Raw genomic sequence first — 24,499 nt, 5'->3', positions numbered from 1 at the left:
CATCCACTATCACTGCAGCAGCCAGCTTAAAAGGGACATACCAGTAAGGAGTGCAGTGGGGACCTCTTTGGAACTTCTTTTATCTCTTGGCTTCTTTTATCTCTTGGCTCCCAAGAACGAATATGTTATATACAGTATTTCAGAAGCATTTTTACTAGGATGCACCGATACAAGTACAGATACTTTTAAAGCTCCAAGACTAGACTAGAGAAAAATGGAAAAGTTAGGAGGCCGCTGTCATTTGTAAGGCCTCATTCACATGAGAAACGGCCGGCACGTACAGCTCCGTGCTGTGTGCACGGCCGTATCGTGCAGCTCACGGGAAGGACAGGTGCTGTGGATCCTGTCTGCGTCCGAGCCGGGACACCTGCACCCGTACTGACCTGAGCGTAGGGCGGCGTACGGACGCGTGGTTCCATAGAGAAGGACGGGGCTGTGTACTAATCACACGCAGCAGCTGTCCTTCCCTGGAGCTGCCAGATATGGCGTGCACGCAGCACTGAGCTGTATGTGCCGGCCGTTTCTCGTGTGAATGAGGCCTGAGGAGCTCACAGAGCTCCTGGGATTTGTACATCTCTGTTTTATTGTATGATTTTGTTTTTATAAATATAAATAAAAAGGATGCAGCCACACCATTTTTGCAAGTAGAAGTACTGATACATTTTTGTTCAGTGTCATGTGACAGTTTTTCAAAAACAATACAGACTAATGATTTCAGGACAGTGGTGGAGCGCCAGAGCCAGGTCCCAGCTGCAACCGCAGCAACCCTGGTAGTTCTCATGAAAATACCAAGTATTGGCACTGGTATCTGAAAAGTCTTGGTCCATCCCTAGTTCATACCCTAGTACAGGGTTACAGAATATATCCCCCTCTCCTCTTCTTAATAAAAAAGGGGAGAAGTTTTTTAGTCCACAAGGATAGCTGGTAACATTGAAACTGAAAACAGTCAGCAAAGGCAGAAAGCATAGGAAGTTATCAGCTTTCTGGCAGGATCAACAGGTCTTTTTTCCCCCATTGAACAGATATAATAGAACTTTTTCAATGGTATATTTAACAGATAACGTAGCGAACAATTAACCTTGTCAAGTGTATTGAAATAATGGAGGATATTTCTATTATATCTGAAGGACGCTAATGGTATATTGCGTCTGTCAAAGATAAACTGATCGATTAATGTGTGACAAGGTAAAAGTATGAGAAGTTGGGGCTACATTTTTTTTATGTTTTCAACATATGTTTACTGTGTATTGGTGATTTTAATGGAATTAAAGCAAATATTTTTGTCATTTTATATTGGTATATTTAACAGACCAAAAGGGGGAAAATGAGAAGTTCAATGTTAAGATAACAAATTGGGTCTTGGCATTCAGAAAATATATAATGTTGGGGGGTTTTACGTCATTTTCAGGCCTAAAATGTGGAATATAACATGGGTGCAAAAATTGAAAAAAGGGCCTCAGTCATGAAGGGGTTAAAAGGAAAAAACAGGTTTGGGAAAACTAGGCATTCTTTTAAGAATATTGTTTTGCAAAACGTTTTTTCTAATTGGAATCTATAGACAAAAAGTGTAAAACATGTTTTTCTGCTTTAACTGGTGCTAGTTTTCCTTTTTTTTTTTTTGTCTTACAGTATATAAAAAGTGTACAATAAAAACAATACTTTTCTCCTCTTTAAAATACAATTTCTGCTACAAATCAGATGACGGATTTAAATACTGCTGATTAATAAGCAGTTACATAGGAATAAAAAAAATAAAATTAGAAAAGGATGAAATTAAAAAAAAAGTCACCACCCAGATTTAGCTAAGCAAACAGGTCAGAGCCTTCCACTGGATAATAAGTCTAGGTTCAGCAAAGCTATGTAGCCAAAATATGAGGTCAGCTGCCTACATGAATATACTGAATGATCAGGTTTTTCCATCAATTTATTTTTTTTACCCTGATGGCACATTGAACATATTCCAAGATGACAATGCCAGGATTCATCGGGCTCAGATTGTGACAGAGTGGTTCTGGGAGCATGAGACATCATTGTCACACATGGATTGGCCACCACAGAGTCCAGACCTTAACCCCATTGAGAATCTTTGGGATGTGCTGAGGTCCGACTCTCCCAGTCGGACCTCACGCAGAGGTCCGACTCTCCCATCATCACTACAAGATCTCGGTGAAAACGTCATGCAACTCTGAATGGAAATAAATGTTGTGACATTGCATAAGCATATCAAAATGATGCCACAGAGAATATGTGTCATAATCAAAGCTAAAGGCTGTCCAACTAAATATTGCCTGTGACTTTTTTTTTGGCCAGGCTGTGTATTTTTAAGTCTTGTCAAATGCCAAACCCCTCACCACTTTATCCACAACTACAAAAAAAAAAAAGTTTTGGCATTACAAACACTTTATGGGTAACCTGTGAGAATGGGATCTTGGAAGCTGTCACTGCTGGTTTGGATTTTTAACGTCTAGGTCCTAGGACTGTCATCCTAATCCTGACTTCAATACCAAGCAAGTCACTGACCTGGAACAAGTATGAAACACAGGAGTCCAGATTTGAGTAGTTCCATCTGTATTCCTGGTCAGAGAGCCATGATGTATGAAGGCCATGATCAATAGACTGGCCTTGGACCTGGCAGCTCTATTGATTCTATCCTCATTTTTTTCTCTTAACCTTTTCCCTGCCACAAAAGTAGGGCTTACAATGGCAGGAGCAGGGGACCTGTAAACAAACTCCCGAATTGCTGCTCATCATTGCAGTAAATGAAGACAGAAATTACGAGCACAGAAAGAAGACAGAAATTTCCACATCACTTCTGGTTTGAGTGCTGGCTACTGTGGCCGGGGGAAAAAAAACGAATCAAGCACAATCTGTGTTTCATTAGTTTCAATTGAATGCAAAGCCACATTAGGGGTCTAATAGACCCCTATTGCCTCCATAAAAAAGAACCTGCCACTTCCACTGTGCAATCACATAGGGGGGCTTCTCAGCACTACCAACAAAGTAAAAACAATAATTTAGTAAATCAATAACCCCGCCCCCATGTAAACGCACAAACACGGTGGGTGCACCTACGTATAAAAACAAACTTTGTGTCACACATGTTAGGTATGATGATGAACAAAAATAAAGCTTGTAAAGGGTTTTAAAGTATCGTCTATGAACAATTTTGGGTACAATAGTTTGTCGCTGTTTCACAGGCGCACACAATTTAGAACTTTACCCGTATCTTTGAAATAATAAACAAACACACCTTTAGATATGTTTAGTTTGACAATCTACAAACACATCCTTCTAGATAATTGCCGTCTTTGTATTCTTTGCATTCCTTATTTCTTTTTTCCTCTCCATTCTTTCCACAGTTGCCATTTTTACTAAGGGCAGATGAATCCATCTCCCTTTACTTCTTGGAACTGTGGCACATGTGACTAGGACATGTGACCATGCACATCATCTCAGGGGAGGAAAATGCTTTTCCCTGAGATCTCATGAGATTTCCCAGCAATGCTCTGGGTAGGGTAAGGCCCATGTCACACTATCAATCTTCATCATCAAGATTGCTAAAACGTGCAGTGCGAGAACCCAGCAATATCTCGGGGTGAGCGAGGTGTCACTGCACAATGTAAGTCGCCAGCGAGACAGCGGCAAATGCAAGCATCTGGGTATTTTTTTTACCGTCCTTCTGTGTGAGTAGGACATAGCCCTAAGGCAGCATCCATCTAACAGTTCATAAACAGCTTTGTAACACAGTCCCTGCTCTGCTAAGCTGCAGTTGAGTCCAAATGTACAAGCAGAACTGATTGTAAATCTGAATGCCAAATCAAGAGATCTCTGATAAGATTCAAGAATTGCTACAACGATTGTACAATAAAAAAATGTTAAGCCTATTATATTAAAAAAAAAACAAGGCTGAGCCTTATGTATTCATTTTTTTTTGTTTTACCTTGGGTATTTTTCTCACAGCCAGCAATACAATTCAAATTTTTAGGGCAGGTCTGCTGGTAATTGGGGGCTAAGGGAACAGTAAGTTCAGTTCTTAGTAAGAACACAATGACATGGCAGCACAGTTAGTGGTTAACACAGTCACTGTTATAATTTAATTCGTCTTAGAAACATTTTCCATCCTGCTCCTTCGTGTTTTTTCTATCCCTGCGGTCTACTATCGATTTAGACTGTGGTTTTTCGTTCAGCAAACTCCATTCGTCCCAAAATCGGAAAAAGGGAAAGGGAAGGAGCGCAACTAACTGGCACAAGGAGATTGACTGTGGAAGGAGATTGACCAGGCAATAACAATAAATCGAGGTAAAACGAATTGATGATACTAAAATTGGGAGGGTAATATACACGGCATTAGACATTATAACATTACAGGAGCACCTGGATAAAATAGGGGAGTGGGCAACTATATGGCAAATGAGGTTCAATGTTGATCAATGTAAAGTAATGCATTTTTGGGTTAAAAATAGGCAAGCGGAATACACATTAATGTGAACTCCACTAGGGAAGTCAGAAATGTAAAAAGAGTTGGAGGTCATAGTAGACCACAGATTAAATAATAGCTTGCAATGCCAGGCTGCAGCAAACAAAGCGAGCAGAGTACTGTCTTGTATTACAAAGGAAATGTAATGTAGAGATAAAGTGATAATTTTGCCACTTAATGGATCGCTGGTTCGGCCTCATCTGGAGTATGCGGCCCAGTTTTGGATACCAATCCACAGAAAGGATGTCCTTGAGCTGGAGAGAGTCCAGAGAAGGGCAACAAAACTAATTAAGGAGCTGGAGGACCAAAGCTATGAGACAAGATTACTAAATTTAAATTTGTTCCCGCTAGAAGTGAGGAGATTAAGAGGAGACATGATTTCGATGTGCAAAATGTTTAGGGGTGATGGCAACATCAGCAACAAACTTTTTACAGTAAACTCCATAACAAAGACTAGAGGCCACCACCTAAAACTGGAGGAGAAAAGATTTAACCACAAGGGGTGTAGGTTTTTTTTTTCAGTGAGATCGGTTAAAGTCTGGAACTCGCTGTCACCAGAAGGGGTATCAGTTTGAGAGTATTGAATCATTCTAAAAGCATTTAGATACCTTCCTCAGAGACCATAACATACAGGGGTACAGGTACACATAAAACAAGGTCACACAGGGACTCGTGTACACACACATATGCACAATCACAAATAGACACACCAAAGGTTGAACTTGATGGGCCGGTGTCTTTATTCAACCTCAAATACTATGTAACTATGAAGGGGGAATGGAAATTAGGCACTCACGTGTGATGGAATGGATGGACGACAACATCACCAATTTCCATTCCCACTTCCTTTTACCTTGATTTATTGTTATTCCCTGGTCAATCTCCTTCCACACAGTCTGCGCCAGTTAGTTGTGCTCCTTCCCTTTCCTTTTTTCTGTTCAGTATCATACAATTAGACGCCCCGGTCTAATAACATTAGGAGCCGCACAACGGCCAAGACACACCACACACCCTACTAGGAGTGCGCTAACCAATCAGTCTTCATTTTCTAACTTTCTATTCATCCCAAAATCGAATGTTAAAATCAAACTAAATTTCGATCGACAATTGTCAAGTGTCTGATGGTGAAGAGAGATCTTTTGTGCAAATGTTTGTTCGGAAATCTACTAGTGTACGGCGAGCTTAAATAATCTGAGCTTCAGCTATTCGGCTCTGTAAACAACAAGATTTTTTTTTTTTTAGCAATGTAAAGAAAGATTTACACCGAGCTAAAACATTTTTTTAAATTTTGTTATTTTGGACAGTGTGGGGAAGGGTGAGATCCAGTACTTGGCTCCATTGCTGCCTGTAGCACTGTTAAGGTGCCCATACACCTTACAATTATCGGCTGATTTCCGTCCACGATCAGGTTTTTGTTTCCGAAAATCGGCCAGTTGATGGGAAGTGCACAACCACAATTACTGTACAACTGGTCCAATTTGGTCTTACAAGCAGCCTAGAAAACTTTTGTCGTGTTGGACGAAAATCAAAGGATTTGTGGCGTTTTTGTACAACAAAAGTTGTGAGATGAAGACTGGACATGTGCACACGAAAGTCTGTTCCTTCGGCCAGTTAGTGGTGCTGACAAACAATAATCGCAAACTACCTTGGTCTGTGCATGATGGCCTATTTGAATAAGGGTGCGATCAGGGGCGTCCTGAGGCCGGGTGTCACCCGGAGCAGATACTGGGTGACACCACGCCATGATATCTTCGTGCATGCGCAGTCATCTTTTTGATACCTGCTGGCGGCCATCTTGGTGATGGACGCTGGCAGAGAGAGAAGTGGACGTTCACCCGGCGGGATAAGGTATGCTGCCGGGTCCCCTCCTCTCTCCTGCAACTGTCGGGCTCTCAGTCCATGACCAATTGCCCGACATTTTTAGAGGGCGTGACACCAAAATGACTGTCAGTCATTTTGGTGTCACCTCCATTGGTGTCACCCGGGTGCTGGCGGCACCCCCCGCACCCCCTTTGTGACGCCACTGGGTGCGATGTCAGGACAAAAAAAGTTGTACAACGGTTGTAAGGTGTATGGCCACCTTTAGACATTACATTATTACATTACTTGTCCTTATTTCCTGCCCTGATGAGACTGTTGGGAAATGGACAACAATATAAAGCTGACCGTGCTTATAACTGTGTCCCCGCTCTTATATCTGATGAACTTTAACTTTAACAAAGACACAAATTAATACAGCTCTGTAATAAATAATGCATTAAATGTAATTTTTAAATACAAGCAGTGTATGTACCTGAAATCGAGCTGATATTAGCCTCTTACACTCCCTGTGCAGCAGAGCTCAAATGTGAGAGGAAGAAGAAGCACATGTGCTGACAAGAAGCATGCTCAAAGGAGGAGAAAGCAGAATGACAGAGAGCTGAGCTCATCACTGTGCTGCTTTTCCTTTCCCTGCTCAGTCACATGCTGGACAACCTGGGCTCAGACGAAGTGTGTTGAATGATGCTGGACATCAGACTGAAAAGTACTGTTGGGCAAATCTCTGAACTGAAGCTGAATATTGTAACAAAAAGCTGGTTTTGTTATTTTATTATTGTTATTATTATTAATAATAATAATAATAATAATGACGATGATAATAATAAAAACAATATTTTATTATTTTCATTTTATTTTTATCTTGTTATGTTTGGCTAGATTTCTGTTTTAAAATAATTTTGCTGCCATTGTGTCCATATGATAGAGATTTCCCTTCCTGTATTAGTAACATTTTCACCTGGACGTGAAAGGAAATCTCTCCAAAGGATTCACAGACAGCAATAAAAACCTGACAAGGGACCAAACCCCGCTCCACTGTAAAAAAAAATTAATAAATTCTACAATTAGATTATTAAACGTGTAGAAAAAAGTCTATTGCATAACTTGCTTGATTGAAAATATAAAGCTGGCCATGCACTAGGGGGTCTATTCACTAAGCTGCCGTAGGCAGCCGAGTGACTAACCGACCCGAAGCGAAGTGAGCCTATTCACTTCAGGCTGGTACGGCTGATTCCAGCTTTATATCGGCTGAAATCAGCCGTACATCGGGTGACTTCGGCTGGCTTCGGGTCAGCACGCTGAGCATGTTCGGCCGACCCGAAGTGCAGAAGGAGTTCGACTCAGCCGATCCAACATCCAACAGGCTACTCGCTGCTGTTCGGTCTATTCCCATAGACGCCGAACAGCAGTGAGTGAATAGCCGAATGCTAGAAAAATAGAAAATGATTGGGCGAAGCTAGCAGTGACAGCTAGCTCCGCACAACTGTTTTCTATTGGCTGAGCGGTTCTGCTGCCATCAGAATAAATAATTTTTAAAAATCACCGTAGGAATGCATAGCTAGATTGCTATTGGCTATTTCACTTTGCAATAGCCAATAGCAAACTAGCTATTGCACCCGCCCTCTGCTGCTGTCAATCACTAGAGGGGACCTGATGGAGAACTGCAGGTCCCCTCTGCTGATTGACAGCAGCAGTGGGCGGGTACAATAGCTAGTTTGCTATTGGCTATTGCAAATTGAAATAGGCAATGGGAATCTAGCTATTCATTCCTATGGTGATTTTATTTATTTTTTTATTCTGACGGCAGCCAACGGCTCCGATGTCAGAAGAAAGAAAAAAGAAACAGAGCAGGGAAAGGTTTACTCTGCTCGATCGAGTGTTTCTCACCCGGCCGGCCGGGAGCGACTATCTAATAGCGGGAGACTCCCGGAGCGCCCGGGAGAGTTGGGCTGTCTGGAGATCAGTTACCGGGTAACCAGGGACGCTGATCTGTCTGTGCAAGTGGCCGGAGCCGGCCGTTTGGCCAGCTTCGGCTTTCACCTCGGCTCAGCCGAGCCGAAGCATATTCCTTCGGCTCGACTAAGCCGGTCGGCTGACTTTGTGAGCTGTACGGGTTATAGTGAATAGCCCATACAGCAGCCCTTCAGTTCTACTGAACCGAAGGGGTCCTGGGGCCGAAGCTAGCCGAAGGATCAGCTGAAGCTACGACTAGATCCTTCGGCAGCTTAGTGAATAGACCCCTAGATTTCTGCACGAACGTTTGTACGATAAAGATCATTCTTTACGACTCAATAATGCCATAAGAAACTTGGCGAATGTCAATAGAAATTTCGTTTTGATTTTAACATTCGATTTTGGAATGAATGGAGTTGAACGAAAGAAATAGAAAGTTGAACAAAAGATCTTATGTACGAAAGTTCTTTCAAAAATGTCAGCAGTGAATGGCCAGCTAGTGACAGTGGCAATGTAAATTCATGCGCAGTCTTTTAAATATACAAAAACATGACATATCGACTAGTCTTAGCGGCAGCCAATAAATTGTGCCAACATCACCCTTTCATTCCTGATTTTGAAATGTCAGTAAACAGTAGTGCTGCACTTATGGAGAAGCTTCAGGTTCAGTTCAACCATGAGTTTGCTCCAAACCAAAGATGTTCACAGTTCAATAAACAGGAAAACGATTTGGCCGCTGTGTGGCTCACACACCGTCATTGGTTGCTAGTAGGGATGTCCCAATGCCACTTTTTTAAGACTAAGTAAAAGTACAAGTACTTTCCCTCAGGTACTATCCGATAACAATTACCGATACTTTTTCTTAAAGGTAAGTGACATTTTTTCTAAAACAATACAGACTAATGATTTTAAGGCAGTTTCTCACCAGAGCTGATGTCACCAAAAATGAATACATGTCCCTAGAGCAGAATACATGTCCCCATAGCAGAATACATCTCACCAGAGCAGAATACATGTCAACAAAGCAGAATACATGTCCCCACAGCAGAATACACGTCCCTAGAACAGAATTAATCTCACCAAGCTGCGTGCGAGCTCACCCGGGCGACATGTGGTTCGCTGCAGGGCTGTGCGGGCAGTTCCTATGCTTTGGAGAGTGCCAGTGTCCGGGGCTGTACTGTGCTTTGTGAGGCTGTCCATGACTGTGCCTTCGCAGCGAAAGAGGAGGAGATATAGAACCAGACAGGCACTGCTATGGACAGCTAATTGCAGGTCCCCAGCAGGCTGCCAAGGTCCTCTCAAGGGTCGGTATAGGCCTTAAGAATCGGAGCATTTTCACGAGTACAGGTACTCATGAAAATGCCTTGTATCTGGACATCCCTAGTTGCAAGGACATATGGTCTGGATTTGGTTCTCTTGGACATTTGACAGACCAGGATCCCTGGCTGGGTTCAGGGAACGTTCAAGCCAACTGAACCCGGCCAGTTCATTCATCACTCGTTGCAATCAGGATCTTGGATCCTCCATTCAACTACTAATCTAGTAAAAACATTTATTCGCTTTCGATTGACAGTAAACAAGAAGGGAGCTGTGTGCAGGTCTAAAGCTGACCATACAGTCATACAGAACCATACAGAAGGTTCTTTAATTGAACAATACATTGCATATCACCAGCACATCAAGATGTTCCTTAATTGGACTTTACTGTAAAATCACCACCAGTAGCAACATTCAACCTTTCGGGGTCATACAGGTTCCCCTTCATCACTGGCTGCCTGACAAAGGGAACCCTGTATGAGCACAAACCACTGAACATTTCTTTTTATGATGAGAAGAAGCCAAATTTAAGTGTATCAAAGTCCTTATGTCATTTTATTTTGCTCTTCAGGCTTGCAGTAATTGGCAACAAAAAAGAATAACATTGAATTTAGCCTCTGGCACTTCCTGCATATGGGTGACAATGCTTCCTTTGTATGTCCTGCATGTAGTAGGAGGCTTGTCACCCTAAATGTGCATGTGAGTGGTGAACTACAATAGGACGCGCCAATGCATAGTGCACTAGCATGTCCAACATCATCTTGTGCCAAGATCCTTAAACACCTCCCTTTGTACCACACAGTCCCCCTCAATGTTGTATCCCTCAGACATGTCATCATTTTTTTGCCCGTTTCTGAACTTGTTCTATCTCATCAGGATCTTTTTAGTTCAATCAGATGTTATTAAAGATTTTATATAAACAAAAATGTAAAAGGTGTAAATGGACAACATATTAAAGAATACATAGACAAGAATACACAAGTAAAAGTACACAGGAATCCACATGTAGTTCAACTCAACAAGAATCCTTAAATACCCAAGGCATTTGGCAAATTGGAGCAATTCAATAGCTCAAAATCAATGGGCCCAGAGAAAATTCCACCCGAGAGTATCGGGAATCTACCTTCTAAGAGAATAGTGAGGTAAAAGGCCAATCCGGGGGCTTGTGGAAAGTAATCCCTAATCAACGACCGCAGTGGATTATAAGACGTGTATATAAAAAAGGCAATAAAGCAAAAAGTGAAGAATGCCAAATAGGAAATAAGTCAGAGAAGATGGCAAGAAAATGAAACCGGAAGAAAGCTGGTTATCCCTCTAGTGATAACTAAAGATCTATATAGAGGAATCAGGACCTCCTTCCTCCAGCTGATGATCCCTCTACTGATAACTCTACTAATAAGTACAAATCTAGTCAAGACCTGGGACTACCTGAGGGGAGTGATTCGGCATTGGGGCTTTGGACAATCATTTCTGGGTTGGATGGACTCCCTATACTCTACTCCTTCAGCGTATGTGCAATACCAGGGTTTCAGATCGGAGACGTTTCCGATATCCAGGGGGACCAGGCAGGGGTGTCCTCTCTCCCCCCTCCTGTTCGCCCTGGCGATTGAGCCATTGGCCCAAGCTATTAGATCTCATAATGACATCCAAGGCATAGAAGTTGGCAGGGTACCATCATAAGATTAGCCTCCAGAGGATTGGCTTAACCACCCCTTTTAAAGATATACGATAGCCGTTGACTAAGTCACGGTTACACGGTTTAATGTTTATGTTTGATATGTCTGTACTGATGCACAACAATGTTTGCTTTCCATGTACATCTGACTTTATTAAGCTGTACGTACAGCTTTTGGACTTTTGTTTAAGATATTTACGTTTGTAGAAGTTTCAAAATCAAAATTAATAAAAATTGATTAAACAAAAAAAAAAAAATCTAGTCAAGACCTCTTTCCTCCTTCTAGGGACTCCTCTGGTGATAATTAAAGGTCTGGTGATCCATATAAGGGAATTAAGACCACCTTCCTCCTGCTGGTGATCCCTATACTGATAACTAAAGATCTATATAGAGGAATCAGGATCTAGTGATAACTAAATATCTATATATGGGAACCAGGACCTCATTCACCCTGCTGGCGATCCCTCTACTGATAACTGTACTAATAAGTAAAAATCTATAGAGGAGAGTCAAGACCTATTCATCTTGCTGGGCACCCCTCTGGTGATAATTAAAGATCTATATAGTGGAATCAGGACCTCCTTCCTCCTGCTGGTGTATTTCCTCTAGTGATAACTAAAGATCTATATAGGGGAATCAGGACCTCCTTCCTCCTGCTGGTGATCCCTCTAGTGATGCTCCCCAGAATTCTATACACTTCCCCCGCAGCCTGGTCACACTGTTTGCTCATCAAATCTGTTTCCTCTATAGTTCTGGCCACAATTGTACCCCTAATATTGTACGCTATCAAAGGATTCTTTTTCTTATTATTTTGCATTTAGAAATATTGAACTGCTTTGGCCAATCTTCCAGCAATGCCAAATCCCGTTCCCGATAACAAACAGCTCCAGGAATATCAACCCTACTGCACACTTTTGTGTCATCAGAAGACAAACCTTACCCACCAAACCTTCTGTTATGTCCCTTACAAACAGATTCAACAGAACAGGACCCAGTACAGAGCCGTGTGGTTCACCGCTAATGACTGGTCTCTGTTTCGATTCATCCCCATTTACAACCACACTCTGATATCTATACATTAGCCAACTGCGTATCCACTGAACCAGCCAAGAGTTAAGTCATAGCATGCGAGATCATTATGTGGAACTGTATCAAATGCCTTGCTGAAATCAAGCTATGTCTATGGCTATGTCCGCAGTACCACCCTGGTCCACAACATTTGTGATATAGCCAAAAAATTCAATCAGATTAGTCAGAAATTATCTTCCCCCAGTACAGAAATGCTGCTTTGGGTCCATCAAGCTGTGTTTTTGAATGATCAGTAGTCCTTCTTCAAGTACGCTAGCACGGTGCTGCCTCCCCTGTACTGCATCTGCCGTATAAACTCCAGGCAGGACACAGCTGAATGCCTTTTAGTTCTTAGATAAGAAGTATTGTTACCTTAACTTGAAGCGACTGTTTTTGGAAATAGACCCGGCAAGCTTTCTCCATCCTCTGTCGCTGGTCTGGTCTAGCAGCTCGCAGACTTTCTGGAGTATGGGCTCTTGTAATAAATTAATATTAAGTGAATAAAACTGCTGAGTGTCGGACATCTCTGTGCACAAACACTCAGGTAGTTCATTAGCTTATTTCCTTAAAGTTCCTTCCTGCTTTATGTGTTTTTTACATACGCTCGGATTTTACTGCCATACGCCATCTTCTGGAGACACCGAGCTGTTGCTTTCACTTGGTTCTGTGACCTGTTAAAGTGAAAGAGAATCTGCAAAAGTTCAGGGAAGTCCTTTTCTTGTTCAATGGGGGCAGCCGGAGTTGTTTCCCCTGATCTCCTCTATGCATGAATTGTGACTCATCCCTAAGAGTCTTCTATTATTAATATTATCAGGGTTATTCACAAAAGGGTGAAGAGTTTGGGGAAGGAAGGAGAAGTGAACAATCTAGAACAACATGGCTGAACTGGAAAAATTATCCAGTTTAGTTCACTGTCCAGTTCAGCCATGTTGTCCTAGATTGTTCATTTCTCTGGCCTTCTCCAAACTCTTCATCCTTTTGTGAATAACCCTGTATATGTTTATGAAAAGTATTATTTCTTTTGTTTGTGCCAAGGATTGTACATTATAATTAGGGGTATATTCGAAGGGAATCAAAGTGGAAATATTATTACTTTAGCAGTCAAATTTGAGAAAACTCCTCTATATATTTGTTATGTTTTCCTATTCACGCAGGATACTGAAAAATGACTTACCTTTTAGATGTTTTGTTAAATCCGACAAGATGGCTGACTCCAGGTTTTCTCAGCCCTTTCACAGTGGTCTGTCCTAGCGGAAAGTCTTGGAACTGAAATTTGAGGATTGTATTTATCTGATAAGCTTTAGACATGTGCGATTCGTTTCGTTCCGAATCGATATTCGGACGAAATTTCGGAAATTCGGAGATTCGTATGTATCCGAATTACAGATATAACGAATGCAAACGAATCCGAATTTCCGATTCATTTTTTTGGGCGAACTTTCGTTTTTTGGACGAAATTTCGTTGCAGCAAAGTGACATTTGAGAACAAAAAAACGTTTTTTTCCTCTTAAATGTCTTTGCTGCATCGAACGAATGAAACAAAAACGTATTTCGTATGGATTACCGCTAACGAATTTGGTCCGACTCCGAATTCTGAAAAACAAAATAAAGCAAAATCCGAATCAAAACAATTTTTTTGCTGGTGCACATGTACAATAAGCTTCATTAACATACAATGGACAAGCCCCCTCAGAGCCCTCACCCCTCACAGCCCCTCTTAACGTTTCAAAGAAACAGGAAGAAATGTTAACCCTTAAAACCCTAACCCAAATAAAAGCAATTTAAACATTTTATTTGAATGGGCACTTGTGACAAACCTAAAATAGATGTTATCTCAATTTGGCTGCAAAAGTGGAAATACACTTTGAGAATAGTATATATCCATTCCAGTATGACAAAGTTTGAAGTGATATTAAAGTCAAAAGGTGTTTAAGCTATTTAAATGCTGATGAAATCACTTACAATGGATGCTGTTTCTTGATGTTTAAGGGCCCATCCACACCAAAAAGGTAAGTCTGTAGAGATACGTTGACTTGCAATTTCAACCTCAGTTGACTCCCATTGCATTCTGTTACGTGACTTTTAAAAAAATTTTTTTTTTACATCTTTTGTTAATCATTATTTTAACTGACATGTCCTGAGTGGACACATATGTAACATTATATATATATAATTTATTTTCTTGTGATCTATTCCGTTGCGCTGATCCCATTGCGCTGCGCCGTGAGATCACAGCTGACTCCACCCAGCCGTCATTTGCAAGGCATTTGGCTGTCACTTCAGCTCAGTCGGGCCGAAGCATATGCCTTCAGCTCAGCTGAGCTGCTCGGCCACCTTTGGGAGCTGTACGGGCTATAGTGAATAGCCTGTACAGCAGCCCTTCAGTTCAACTGAGCTGAAGGGCTCCTGCAACCGAAGCTAGCCGAAGGATTAGCCGAAGCTATGGCTGATCCTTCGGCTAGCTTTGGCTTTGTGAATAACCCCTATAATGTTTTCATGCTCATGGATGGGAATCAGATAAGGACTGACTCTAGCATGCAGAGAAAGGACATGTTGTATTACAGGTTATCATTATGTACATTTCCTGGAACAAAGGTTTCCTGGGAAAAAGGAAGAAAGAACAGGCCAGGGCTTTCCCCGGCATGAGGCCAGGTGGGAACCGTGTTAAACTCTCCAGGAATGTGTGTGGAGAGTGGAGCAGGTCACGCATGGTTTGAAAGTGAATTGTTCAGGTGTATGCCATCACTGACAGTCAGTGACAGTCAAACATACCAGTTTATGGAGAACTCTGCATTGTTTTATTAGTGACTGCGTCACTAATAAAAACATTTGCCGCATTTTCGTCATTGTTTTCGTCCCGCTCTAATATTTTGTTTTCGTCACTGGAAAAACATCCAAATGACGGGAAAAAAACCATTTAGTCTGTGAAAATAACACTGACATCCCCTCAAAGTATATAGGTTCCGGTAAACCCCCAGTTTCACGTAGCAGTTAGGGATAATAATAATGAGCAAAAAGGTAACCGATTAATCCAAAAAGTGCTTTTATTCACTACTACTGAAGCCAAAACTTTTAGTTTTGGATAGAGCAAGAGAGGGTTATAACCACTCTCAGCTTTTTTCGCCATCTGTGCCCCATTGTGGAGATTTCCCTTCACTCCCTGTCCAATCACCACAACAGGAAGTTGGAGGTTGGATCCCTGGCGGTCAGCAGGGTCACAGAACTAGAGTCCCCATTGGAGGATTTCCCATCTAAAGTATTCATGTTCTGGTGACAACCCAAAATTCAGGGTTTTTTTTTCACTTTCAATGTTTACAGTCACCAGGACACAGAGTGAATCTCCCTAACGTGGACACAGACAGCAATAAAAACCTGACCACTGTTCTAATCCCTCTCCACTCTAGGTTTTGGCTTCAGTTGAACTTTAACTTTAATATATTGTGTCACTGACCCTTATGCAGATCAGTATTGGAATTTCCTTATCTACCTACTGGTTTCAGGACAGCGACTCAATAAATGACAGGTTTCTTTAAATTACACTTCTGACACTTTGTATGACGCCAACCACATGAAAGTATAAAGAATTATACTGCCAGCTCATATCCGTAAAACAACGACCTGCCCTCAGCTTACTCGTAAAAACTGAAAACTGATCACTTTTACTGATAACAGTCACCACAAATGGAGAGCATGAATCTCCCTAACAGGGGCACAGACAGCAATACAAACCTTACAGGGGCTCTAATCACTCTCCATTCTTTTTCTCTGCATTGCTAGGGGTGACTGCAGACACATTATCAACAGAGCCTGATCTTGCAGGCTCCCTCTTATGCCCATCAGGATCTCCAGGGGTACCCCACAGCTCAGGGCATGTCACACACCCATGACCCCATCGGCCACATGCTGCACACGGTACTGCACGATCACATGCGTTTCCCTCCTGGGAATTCCTGGCAGGTTGAAACGCACCCCTAGCTTGAACAAAACGCTGCGCTGCATCTCCACTGCTGCTTTTCACTCCTGGTGGCAACCTTTTCCTGGTTGCTATGGGAGATGGCACTCTCCTATTAAACACTCCTTCGCTCTCCTGGTTGTACTGGATCCTCTTTCCAGGCATCCTTGCTCGGTTCCACTCCTCTGCAGGCGACCTCCATGGCATGCGGTCAGCAATCCTGCGTTAGACCTGCAGGCTGCATACAATGTTGCCGAGATCACTTGTAGAAAACAAGCGGCGGCTTCCCTGCTGTACATTTAGCTCTGCTTGCCCAAAGCAGGGCTAAATGTAGAAAACAACTACCGCCCGGGCATCGGGAGATATTAGTTCCACACCCCTGCTGCCTCTCTACTCCCTGCTGCCCCAAGGGGAAATCCGGCCCTGTTAATGATTATGACTTTGGAAGGGCTTTTGGGAAACCGCGGTGCTCTACACTGCCACAAGCAACCCAGCCGTGAAGGAAGGTTTCACTGACATTCCACTGTAATCCAACATACACATAAACTCACTTGACTCCAAAAAGAGGCACTTTTTATACACTATTCCAATATGATTAATATAACAACAAATACATACCAATCAGGTCTTCTAGGATAGGAGGGTTTAAGCGGAGGTGAACTCAAGGACAGCTGTACATAGGTAGACAGGACAAAGCAGAAAAGATGTAAGGAAAAGGCTCACCGTGACGGCTGTATTCTGCTATCTCACTGGCTCGTCCTATTGATGTGCGGCTACCACTTGCTTCACTCAGCTCCTGGCTACGTGCTCGCCAACGGTGTTCGTCGTAGACAGAATTAAATTTGATACAACACCCATCCTAGAAGAAAAAGGTTAGTATGTATTTGTTGTTATATTAATCATATTGGAATTTTCTGGTAAAAAGGTCCCATTACGTTTCAGGCCACCTTCCCCCCTTTTTCTTCATAAGAAGAAAAATATGCGGAGTAGTTATAGTGCATCTCGGGATTGTTACATTAGGAGGAGTCTGGACATAGACAAACATTTCATTTTGATATTTTCTAGCACTTGGTGGACTGAGTGTGGAACCAAAAATGATTAGTGAATGTACTAGAACTAAATGCACTATTCTCTTTGGTAAGAGAGCATATGCTGCTATAGCACACACAAATAGGGTTCCAAGGGTGTAGGGACAGGTTTATATTTGTCTCCATGTAGTTATGTAAGGATAATGTAGCATGTCCTAATAATTCATTATAGACTAAAACAAAGGGAAGATAATAACTGGGCAACCCGAGAGTGGGTGCCTCTGCCAGCATATTAACTATTTCCTCCATTAGTTCCATCAGAGCAACAAAGATAATTTCTGGTAGTAGCTTAAAACAAAGGAGCTAAAAGACCGGCGACGAATCTAGACCTATAACATCGCATTTATCAGAAGCCCATAATTAATTTTGGTATTTCCCTATTGTCCCTACTGCTAGCAAGCAGTGGATACATGCAAAAAGTAAAAAAAACACGCTTTAAAAGCGGTTTAAACTTACCCCTGTCTTTGCCGCGCGCTCCCGTCCGAAAATCCGATAATGCTCGGGTGGCCGCAAAGCATCTTGGGGCCGGCGCATGCGCAGTTCGGATTTTCGGCCGGGAGACGAGGAGAGACACAAGGTAAGTTCAAGGACATGTGCACCCGCATGCAGACACCGTGGGACAGGAAGTGCCAGCAAGGACAGAGGAGTCAGCGCTGGATTGGAGACCCGCAGCGCTGGAGGGACAGATGAAAAGGACCGAAAAGAAGAGGAAGATCGGATTAAGAGACATCTGTGACGGACCCCCGTACTCAGGATGAGTATGTCCGCCGCTGTCTTCTTCCTTGCTGAGGAGATATTGGAACCCGCTGATCTGTAGCTCCCAGTTTCCCCAGTCACTAGCCAAGGCTCGAGTGTAGGGTAAACAAACTCTGATTTATTGAGCAACTGCACAAACTTATATACAGCAAGTGATGAAATCAGAATATAATCCCATCACATCCCCCCTCCCCTCCCAGACAATCGGTCTGCTCAACACCACAGGTGTCCACCTGCTAACGAACTCCAGACAGCCATAGCAGGAGCCTGGCCAGAATGTCATTGTTCTGAGCTCCCTCAGAGTACAATGGGAGATAACGAGGGATGGGGCTGATAGTCTTTCCATAACCAGGTCACACAGCATAACGCACTCAAACATAACTCAATACCAATACACATTTAACTTAACCAATACACATAAACTGATCACCATGTCGTCACATAGCTCCCCCAAGTTAAAAGATGGCAGACCCGGTGAGACCCTCTACGGGTCCACTTGGGGATGTCCATGCTGTTAGTCACCCTTCCAGTTCTGTTTGGCGGGATAGTCCATCAGCATTGGCATTGTGTCTCCAGAGCCGAATTGTGAAGTTGGAGGGCTATAGGGCCAGGCTCCACCACAACAGCTGTCCATTGGTCCCGGACACCCAGTTCAAACAAATAAGGGGGGGTCTCCAAAATCCTAGGTCCATAGTCACTGGGAAGGAGGCTGGCCGCCAGCCCCCTCCAGGAGTACATTCTGTCTACACAACACCACAGGTGTCCACCTGCTAACGAGCTCCAGACAGCCATGGCAGGAGCCTGGCCAGAATGTCATTGTTCTGAGCTCCCTCAGAGTACAATGGGAGATAACGAGGGGTGGTGCTGATAGTCTTTCCATAACCAGGTCACTTAGTATAACGCACTCAAACATAACTCAACACCAATACACATTTAACTTATAAACTCATCACCGTGTCGTCACAACATCATTTAAGGTAAGTGCTTTAATTAACATTGGGGGAAGGGAAAAAGGTTTTTGACTTTAATCTCACTTTAATAATATAACAAATTAAAAGAAAAAAACAATCACAATACTAATTAGAACCAACTTTTACTTCTATCCCCACAGATTCATCAAAATCCTCAATGAGCTCATGTAAATAATAACTCTCTTTGTGCCGCCCCAATGGGGCATAGAATATGTTATTAGCATCATTAATAGATTAGAGTTTATATAGTGTGTTTGCCTATATATTTTCTCATAGCTAAATCTATGTTTTATTCTATGCTGCCATCTAGTGGCCTTTTGTTGTAATGTACATGTTTTTCTGTGATTCTTTGTGATGTCTACGATGTATTTCCTCTCTGTATGTAGCCCCACCCTTCTTCCTGAGTGCAGTACTTCCTGTGCCATGGCCACAGCTACAGGCCACATGTAACTAGGACACATATACTCTGCACAGTATGATAGACAAGGCATCATTTTCTGACCGCACAATACAATACTATGAAAGCCTTTCAACCTGGCGGTCAGGCCACAGGGTTCAAAGACTTAAATCTGGGAATCTGTTGTTAATTGTTATTGGCATAACTACCGTCATGATTTAATGATAGCTAAATCTATGTTTTATTCTATGCTGCCATCTAGTGGCCTTTTGTTGTAATGTACATGTTTTTCTGTGATTCTTTGTGATGTCTACGATGTATTTCCTCTCTGTATGTAGCCCCACCCTTCTTCCTGAGTGCAGTACTTCCTGTGTCATGGCCACAGTTGAAAGCCACATGTAACAAGGACACACAGGTAATCTGCACAGTACGGAGGAAAGGCATCATTTTCTGACCGCACAATACTATAACCGTTCAACTGCTGTTCCTATCATCTGCTGTAATCCTGATGTTAAGAATAAACACCTCTTTTGAATGAATCGGTATTGACGAGTTCAGCTATCTGACAAGGATTGTCCGCAGTGAGTATATCTGCTTATACAGGCCAGGCATAGAGGTCTCAGCAAGGAATATATTTCGCTATCACAACGATCGGAGTCAGAATACTCTTCTTTAATTCTTGTGTTAGTTCCCAATTTAACATCTTCCCTTCCTGAATGTACAGTGTTGTAAACCATTTCTCATGCAAAATACTCTGTTATCTTATCTTAGCTTTTGTTAAATAGCCTGGAGTTTTATACGGTAACATTCCCACTTGAATTTCTAAATGAGGCTTTGTATAGTCCCTGAGCAATCTTCCCCTATGATCCTGTACTAAAGGAGAACTATGAGGTGAGTGATTTTCACTCAACCTCATAGTAGCTCACAGATGCTTACTGTCAGGACTGGTATACATACCAAAATCCTCTTTCTGCAAAAGACATTGCTCAAAGTGAGTTGATTATACTGCACAATGCAGAGCAAAACATCTTTAGCACAGCAATGAGATGTATTCGTGACAAGCAGGACATTCCTAAAAACATTCCTACTGCCAAGATGAATCTATTCATCAAGAGTGATGTGATTACGGATTCAGACTTTACAGCCATCTTTACCTCAGCTACTCTTCTCACCCAGAAGCATGGAACTGTGCCTGTTTCACGTGGAGACTTTGCAGCGGGAATTACTTGAGCACCCTGTTCTTCAGGTACTTGCGTGCACCATCCACATTCAGGGAAGGACTTATTCAAGGTGCCTTCGACCTGCCAAAGAGACTCCTATTTCTACAACCAAGGAACTTTACAAGTTGCCTCTTATGGAGTGACTTACTGCACTTGAAAGACTGTTCCAGTGATCAAGTCTATTATGCTGATAGTCATCAGACTTTAGTTTATACTTGAACTTGTGCATATGTGTTCCTTCTTATTTCCAGGTCCAGAGGACAAGTTACAAGTTCACGTTTATGGACTTTAATTGTATGCATGTTCTCTTTATCTTTCAGATCTTCAAGACAACACAAATTGCACTGTTGTTAATTGTTATTGGCATAACTACCGTCATGATTTAATGATAGCTAAATCTATGTTTTATTCTATGCTGCCATCTAGTGGCCTTTTGTTGTAATGTACATGTTTTTCTGTGATTCTTTGTGATGTCTACGATGTATTTCCTCTCTGTATGTAGCCCCACCCTTCTTCCTGAGTGCAGTACTTCCTGTGTCATGGCCACAGCTACAGGCCACATGTAACTAGGACACATACACTCTGCGCAGTATGATAGACAAGGCATCATTTTCTGACCGCACAATACTATAACCATTCAACTGCTGTTCCTATCATCTGCTGTAATCCTGATGTTAAGAATAAACACCTCTTTTGAATGAATCGGTATTGACGAGTTCAGCTATCTGACAAGGATTGTCCGCAGTGAGTATATCTGCTTATACAGGCCAGGCATAGAGGTCTCAGCAAGGAATATATTTCGCTATCACAACGATCGGAGTCAGAATACTCTTCTTTAATTCTTGTGTTAGTTCCCAATTTAACATCTTCCCTTCCTGAATGTACAGTGTTGTAAACCATTTCTCATGCAAAATACTCTGTTATCTTATCTTAGCTTTTGTTAAATAGCCTGGAGTTTTATACGGTAACATTCCCACTTGAATTTCTAAATGAGGCTTTGTATAGTCCCTGAGCAATCTTCCCCTATGATCCTGTACTAAAGGAGAACTATGAGGTGAGTGATTTTCACTCAACCTCATAGTACGAGCCGACGTGTGACAATGAAACTGTCACACGTAGCTCAATAGATCGGGAAGTGAGGGAACACATACTGTCGCTCGCTCACTTCTCGATCCTGTCCCTGCAGAGAGCCGTGACTGTCACTCACGGCTCTGTGCAGGGATCCCCGCTCCGATCCTCCAGCGCTGACTGGCAGAATGGACGGGGGAGGGGGCGGGTACAGAGCCAGCAGCCAATCACGCAGCTGGGTGGATCTCAACAGTATTGTCGGGATCCGTCCCGTCTGCGGCGGTCTCAGTATATACTGAGCTTTGGGTCACGGGAGGATGCTAGTTTATGTCCTCCCGTGACCCTGAGGAGAACTATGGTGAAAAACACTTACTCCATAGTTCTCCTTAATGAATCCATAGACTTCAACATTGCTGAGGTATCATTTACATATCCCGCCGTATCAGCTTTAGGCGGGGCTCGAGAACGGTCAGATCTAACAGGGGGCTCAGTTACTACTGCTTGAGATTAAGCAGGTTTTTGGGACTTAATTATTCCTGCCCCAATGAGGGGGGCATACAAAGGGGGAGTTCTTGTTCTTCTTCACCAGAGGCCGAAGAGGATTGAGGCTTCACTTTATCCTCTGGTCCAGCAGGAATCACATAAAATATACCCTGACTGGAAACTAACTTAGTGATTCCTAATCTATTTAACATCTCTAAATCCAGACTGCCAGTGTTGGAATGCATCCCACATACCCCTATTTTCAATTTAATTTACATGACATGTTATTCACAAACTTTTCCCAATATTTTAAAGGAGAACTATGGGGTTAAGGCTTTTCCCCATAGTTCTCCTTAGGGTAACGGGAGGACACAAACCAGCGTCTTTCCGTCACCCTAGGCTCAGTATATTGCGAGCTGTAACTTGCGTTATACTGAGACGCCGCAGCTGAAGCGGATCCCAATAATTGTGCCGGTTTCCGCCCAGCTGCGTGACTGACAGCTGGCTCTGCCTATCTAGAGGCAGAGCCAGCTGTACCCGCCCCCTCCCCCGTCCATTCCGCCAGTCAGCGCTGGCGGATCGGAGCGGGGAGGGGGGAATCCAGCCTCTCCCCTGTCACGGCAGAGAGCCGTGACAGGATCGAGAGGTGAGCGAACGCCGTTATGTGTTCGCTCACCTCCCGATCTACTGAGCCGACCTGTGACAGTCTCATTGTCACAGGTCGGCTAGAACTATGAGGTGAGTGGGAAGCACTCACCTCATAGTTCTCCTTTAAGTCAAAAATTCCATTCTACAACAACACACACACACACACAGTATATCCAGTAGTTTCAGACTTTAAATCAGATTTACAGCTGAAGTTTAATCTGCCTATAATTTGCCCTTCCTGGTTCCTCCCTTCATCAAAATGCTCACAAAATGTTTAAATACAATCTCTCCATCTTTATTACATTCCTTATGTTAGTCCCAGTGACGGCATAACTGGCTTGTTTTGCTTCACTATGTAAAGCATGGCTGGTGACAGGGTGCTGCACAAAGCTTCCTAAAGATATCACAGCATCCTGCCTCGTTGCTCTGTAAGAACCAATCAGCTTTGATGCAAGCAGTGGGCGGGCACTTGGGAGGAGTTATGTAAATATCAAGATACCTTGATGGGTGGGTGTCAGTCTGGAGGAGTGAGTGTTTGTAGGCTGGTCACATTTGCACACAGACCACACTAGGTAACATCTACATGTGATGCTGAGCCTCCATGATTGAACGTTCTGAAATACAAAGAATGATAGGGGTGGGCCAGTGACAGTCAGGCTGGAGAGGAAAGTGCTAGATGATGCTTGATATCATCCAGCCCGGGAATGAGTAAAGCTGTATCTGACCTACTTCAGCTTCTAATGCACATTGTGAGAAGCTCACAGTGTGCAGTGAAATCCAAATAAGCAATTTCAATACATTAGAGGAGCCGGTACAACAGTTCAAGACTGAGGCGAAGGCCGGTTCAGCTTTAGGTTCTGTGGAAACTATAGACTGTAACAATGTAACAATGACCTCATCCTCTAACATTCATATCTGCTGAGGCAATCTGCCCCCAAACATTCATGTAGAAATAGATTAGAAAGCAACTGCCAAACATTTCCAGCAACATAACAGTCTCTTTATAGAAGGTGAGGAGAGGCGACATTTTGTGTGATTTATGGACAAGGCTTAATTCCTATACTGGAATACAGATAGAGAACAGTGAATTGTATGGGAGAAACATGACATTACCGGAGATCGGAGAGTTCAGGAGAGTCATCTCATTAAACCAGAGTTTGCCATCTTCACCTGTAACCTCTGTGATGTGCGTTCCTCATTTTATCATGTATATGGAAAGCAAACCAGTCACTATCATCAACCATGGACTGCAAATCTGACTCCCTCTGCCGCAGCTTTTACATTACAGGGAATTACCTAAGTGTTAGCTGGAGCAGAGAAGGATTAAAACTCGAGGTGTGCACCGAAATGAAAATGTTAAAACCGAAATGAAAAAAAATGTCAGGCCGAAATTGAAAATGTTTATTTTTCTAACCTTTTCAATTTTGTAAAAAATATTTTATTTCTATTTATTTTTTAGAAACTTTTTATATTTTTATATATTTTATTTTATTCATTTTTATTAAATATTTTTATTTTTTTACTTTACTTTTTGGAGCTTTGGGGAAATATTAGGGGTCTAAACAGACCCCTGATATTTTCCTTTTAAAATAGAAAAAGAGATTAAGG

The 24,499-nt window shown here is 42.5% G+C and overlaps 1 protein-coding gene across 1 annotated transcript in view; it reads right to left on the bottom strand.

Moving 5' to 3' along the window:
• The window catches only part of LOC108801977 (mucosa-associated lymphoid tissue lymphoma translocation protein 1-like), a gene marked incomplete at its 3' end in the record, with an annotated part of 93,863 nt that extends 81,017 nt beyond the window's left edge, over window positions 1-12,846 (bottom strand). Inside the window, exon 1 of the mRNA XM_018573882.1 lies at window positions 12,681-12,846. Coding sequence (XP_018429384.1) covers window positions 12,681-12,832 — 152 coding nt within the window. The remainder of the gene's footprint in view (window positions 1-12,680) is intronic.
• Window positions 12,847-24,499: the final 11,653 nt, after the last annotated feature.

Source organism: Nanorana parkeri, unplaced genomic scaffold (genome assembly GCF_000935625.1).
Source record: "Nanorana parkeri isolate BGI_ZX_2015 unplaced genomic scaffold, ASM93562v1 scaffold2592, whole genome shotgun sequence".
Taxonomy (NCBI): domain Eukaryota; kingdom Metazoa; phylum Chordata; class Amphibia; order Anura; family Dicroglossidae; genus Nanorana; species Nanorana parkeri.
The sequence above is the reverse complement of the archived record's forward strand: the minus strand, read 5'-3'. Positions and strand labels throughout refer to the sequence as shown.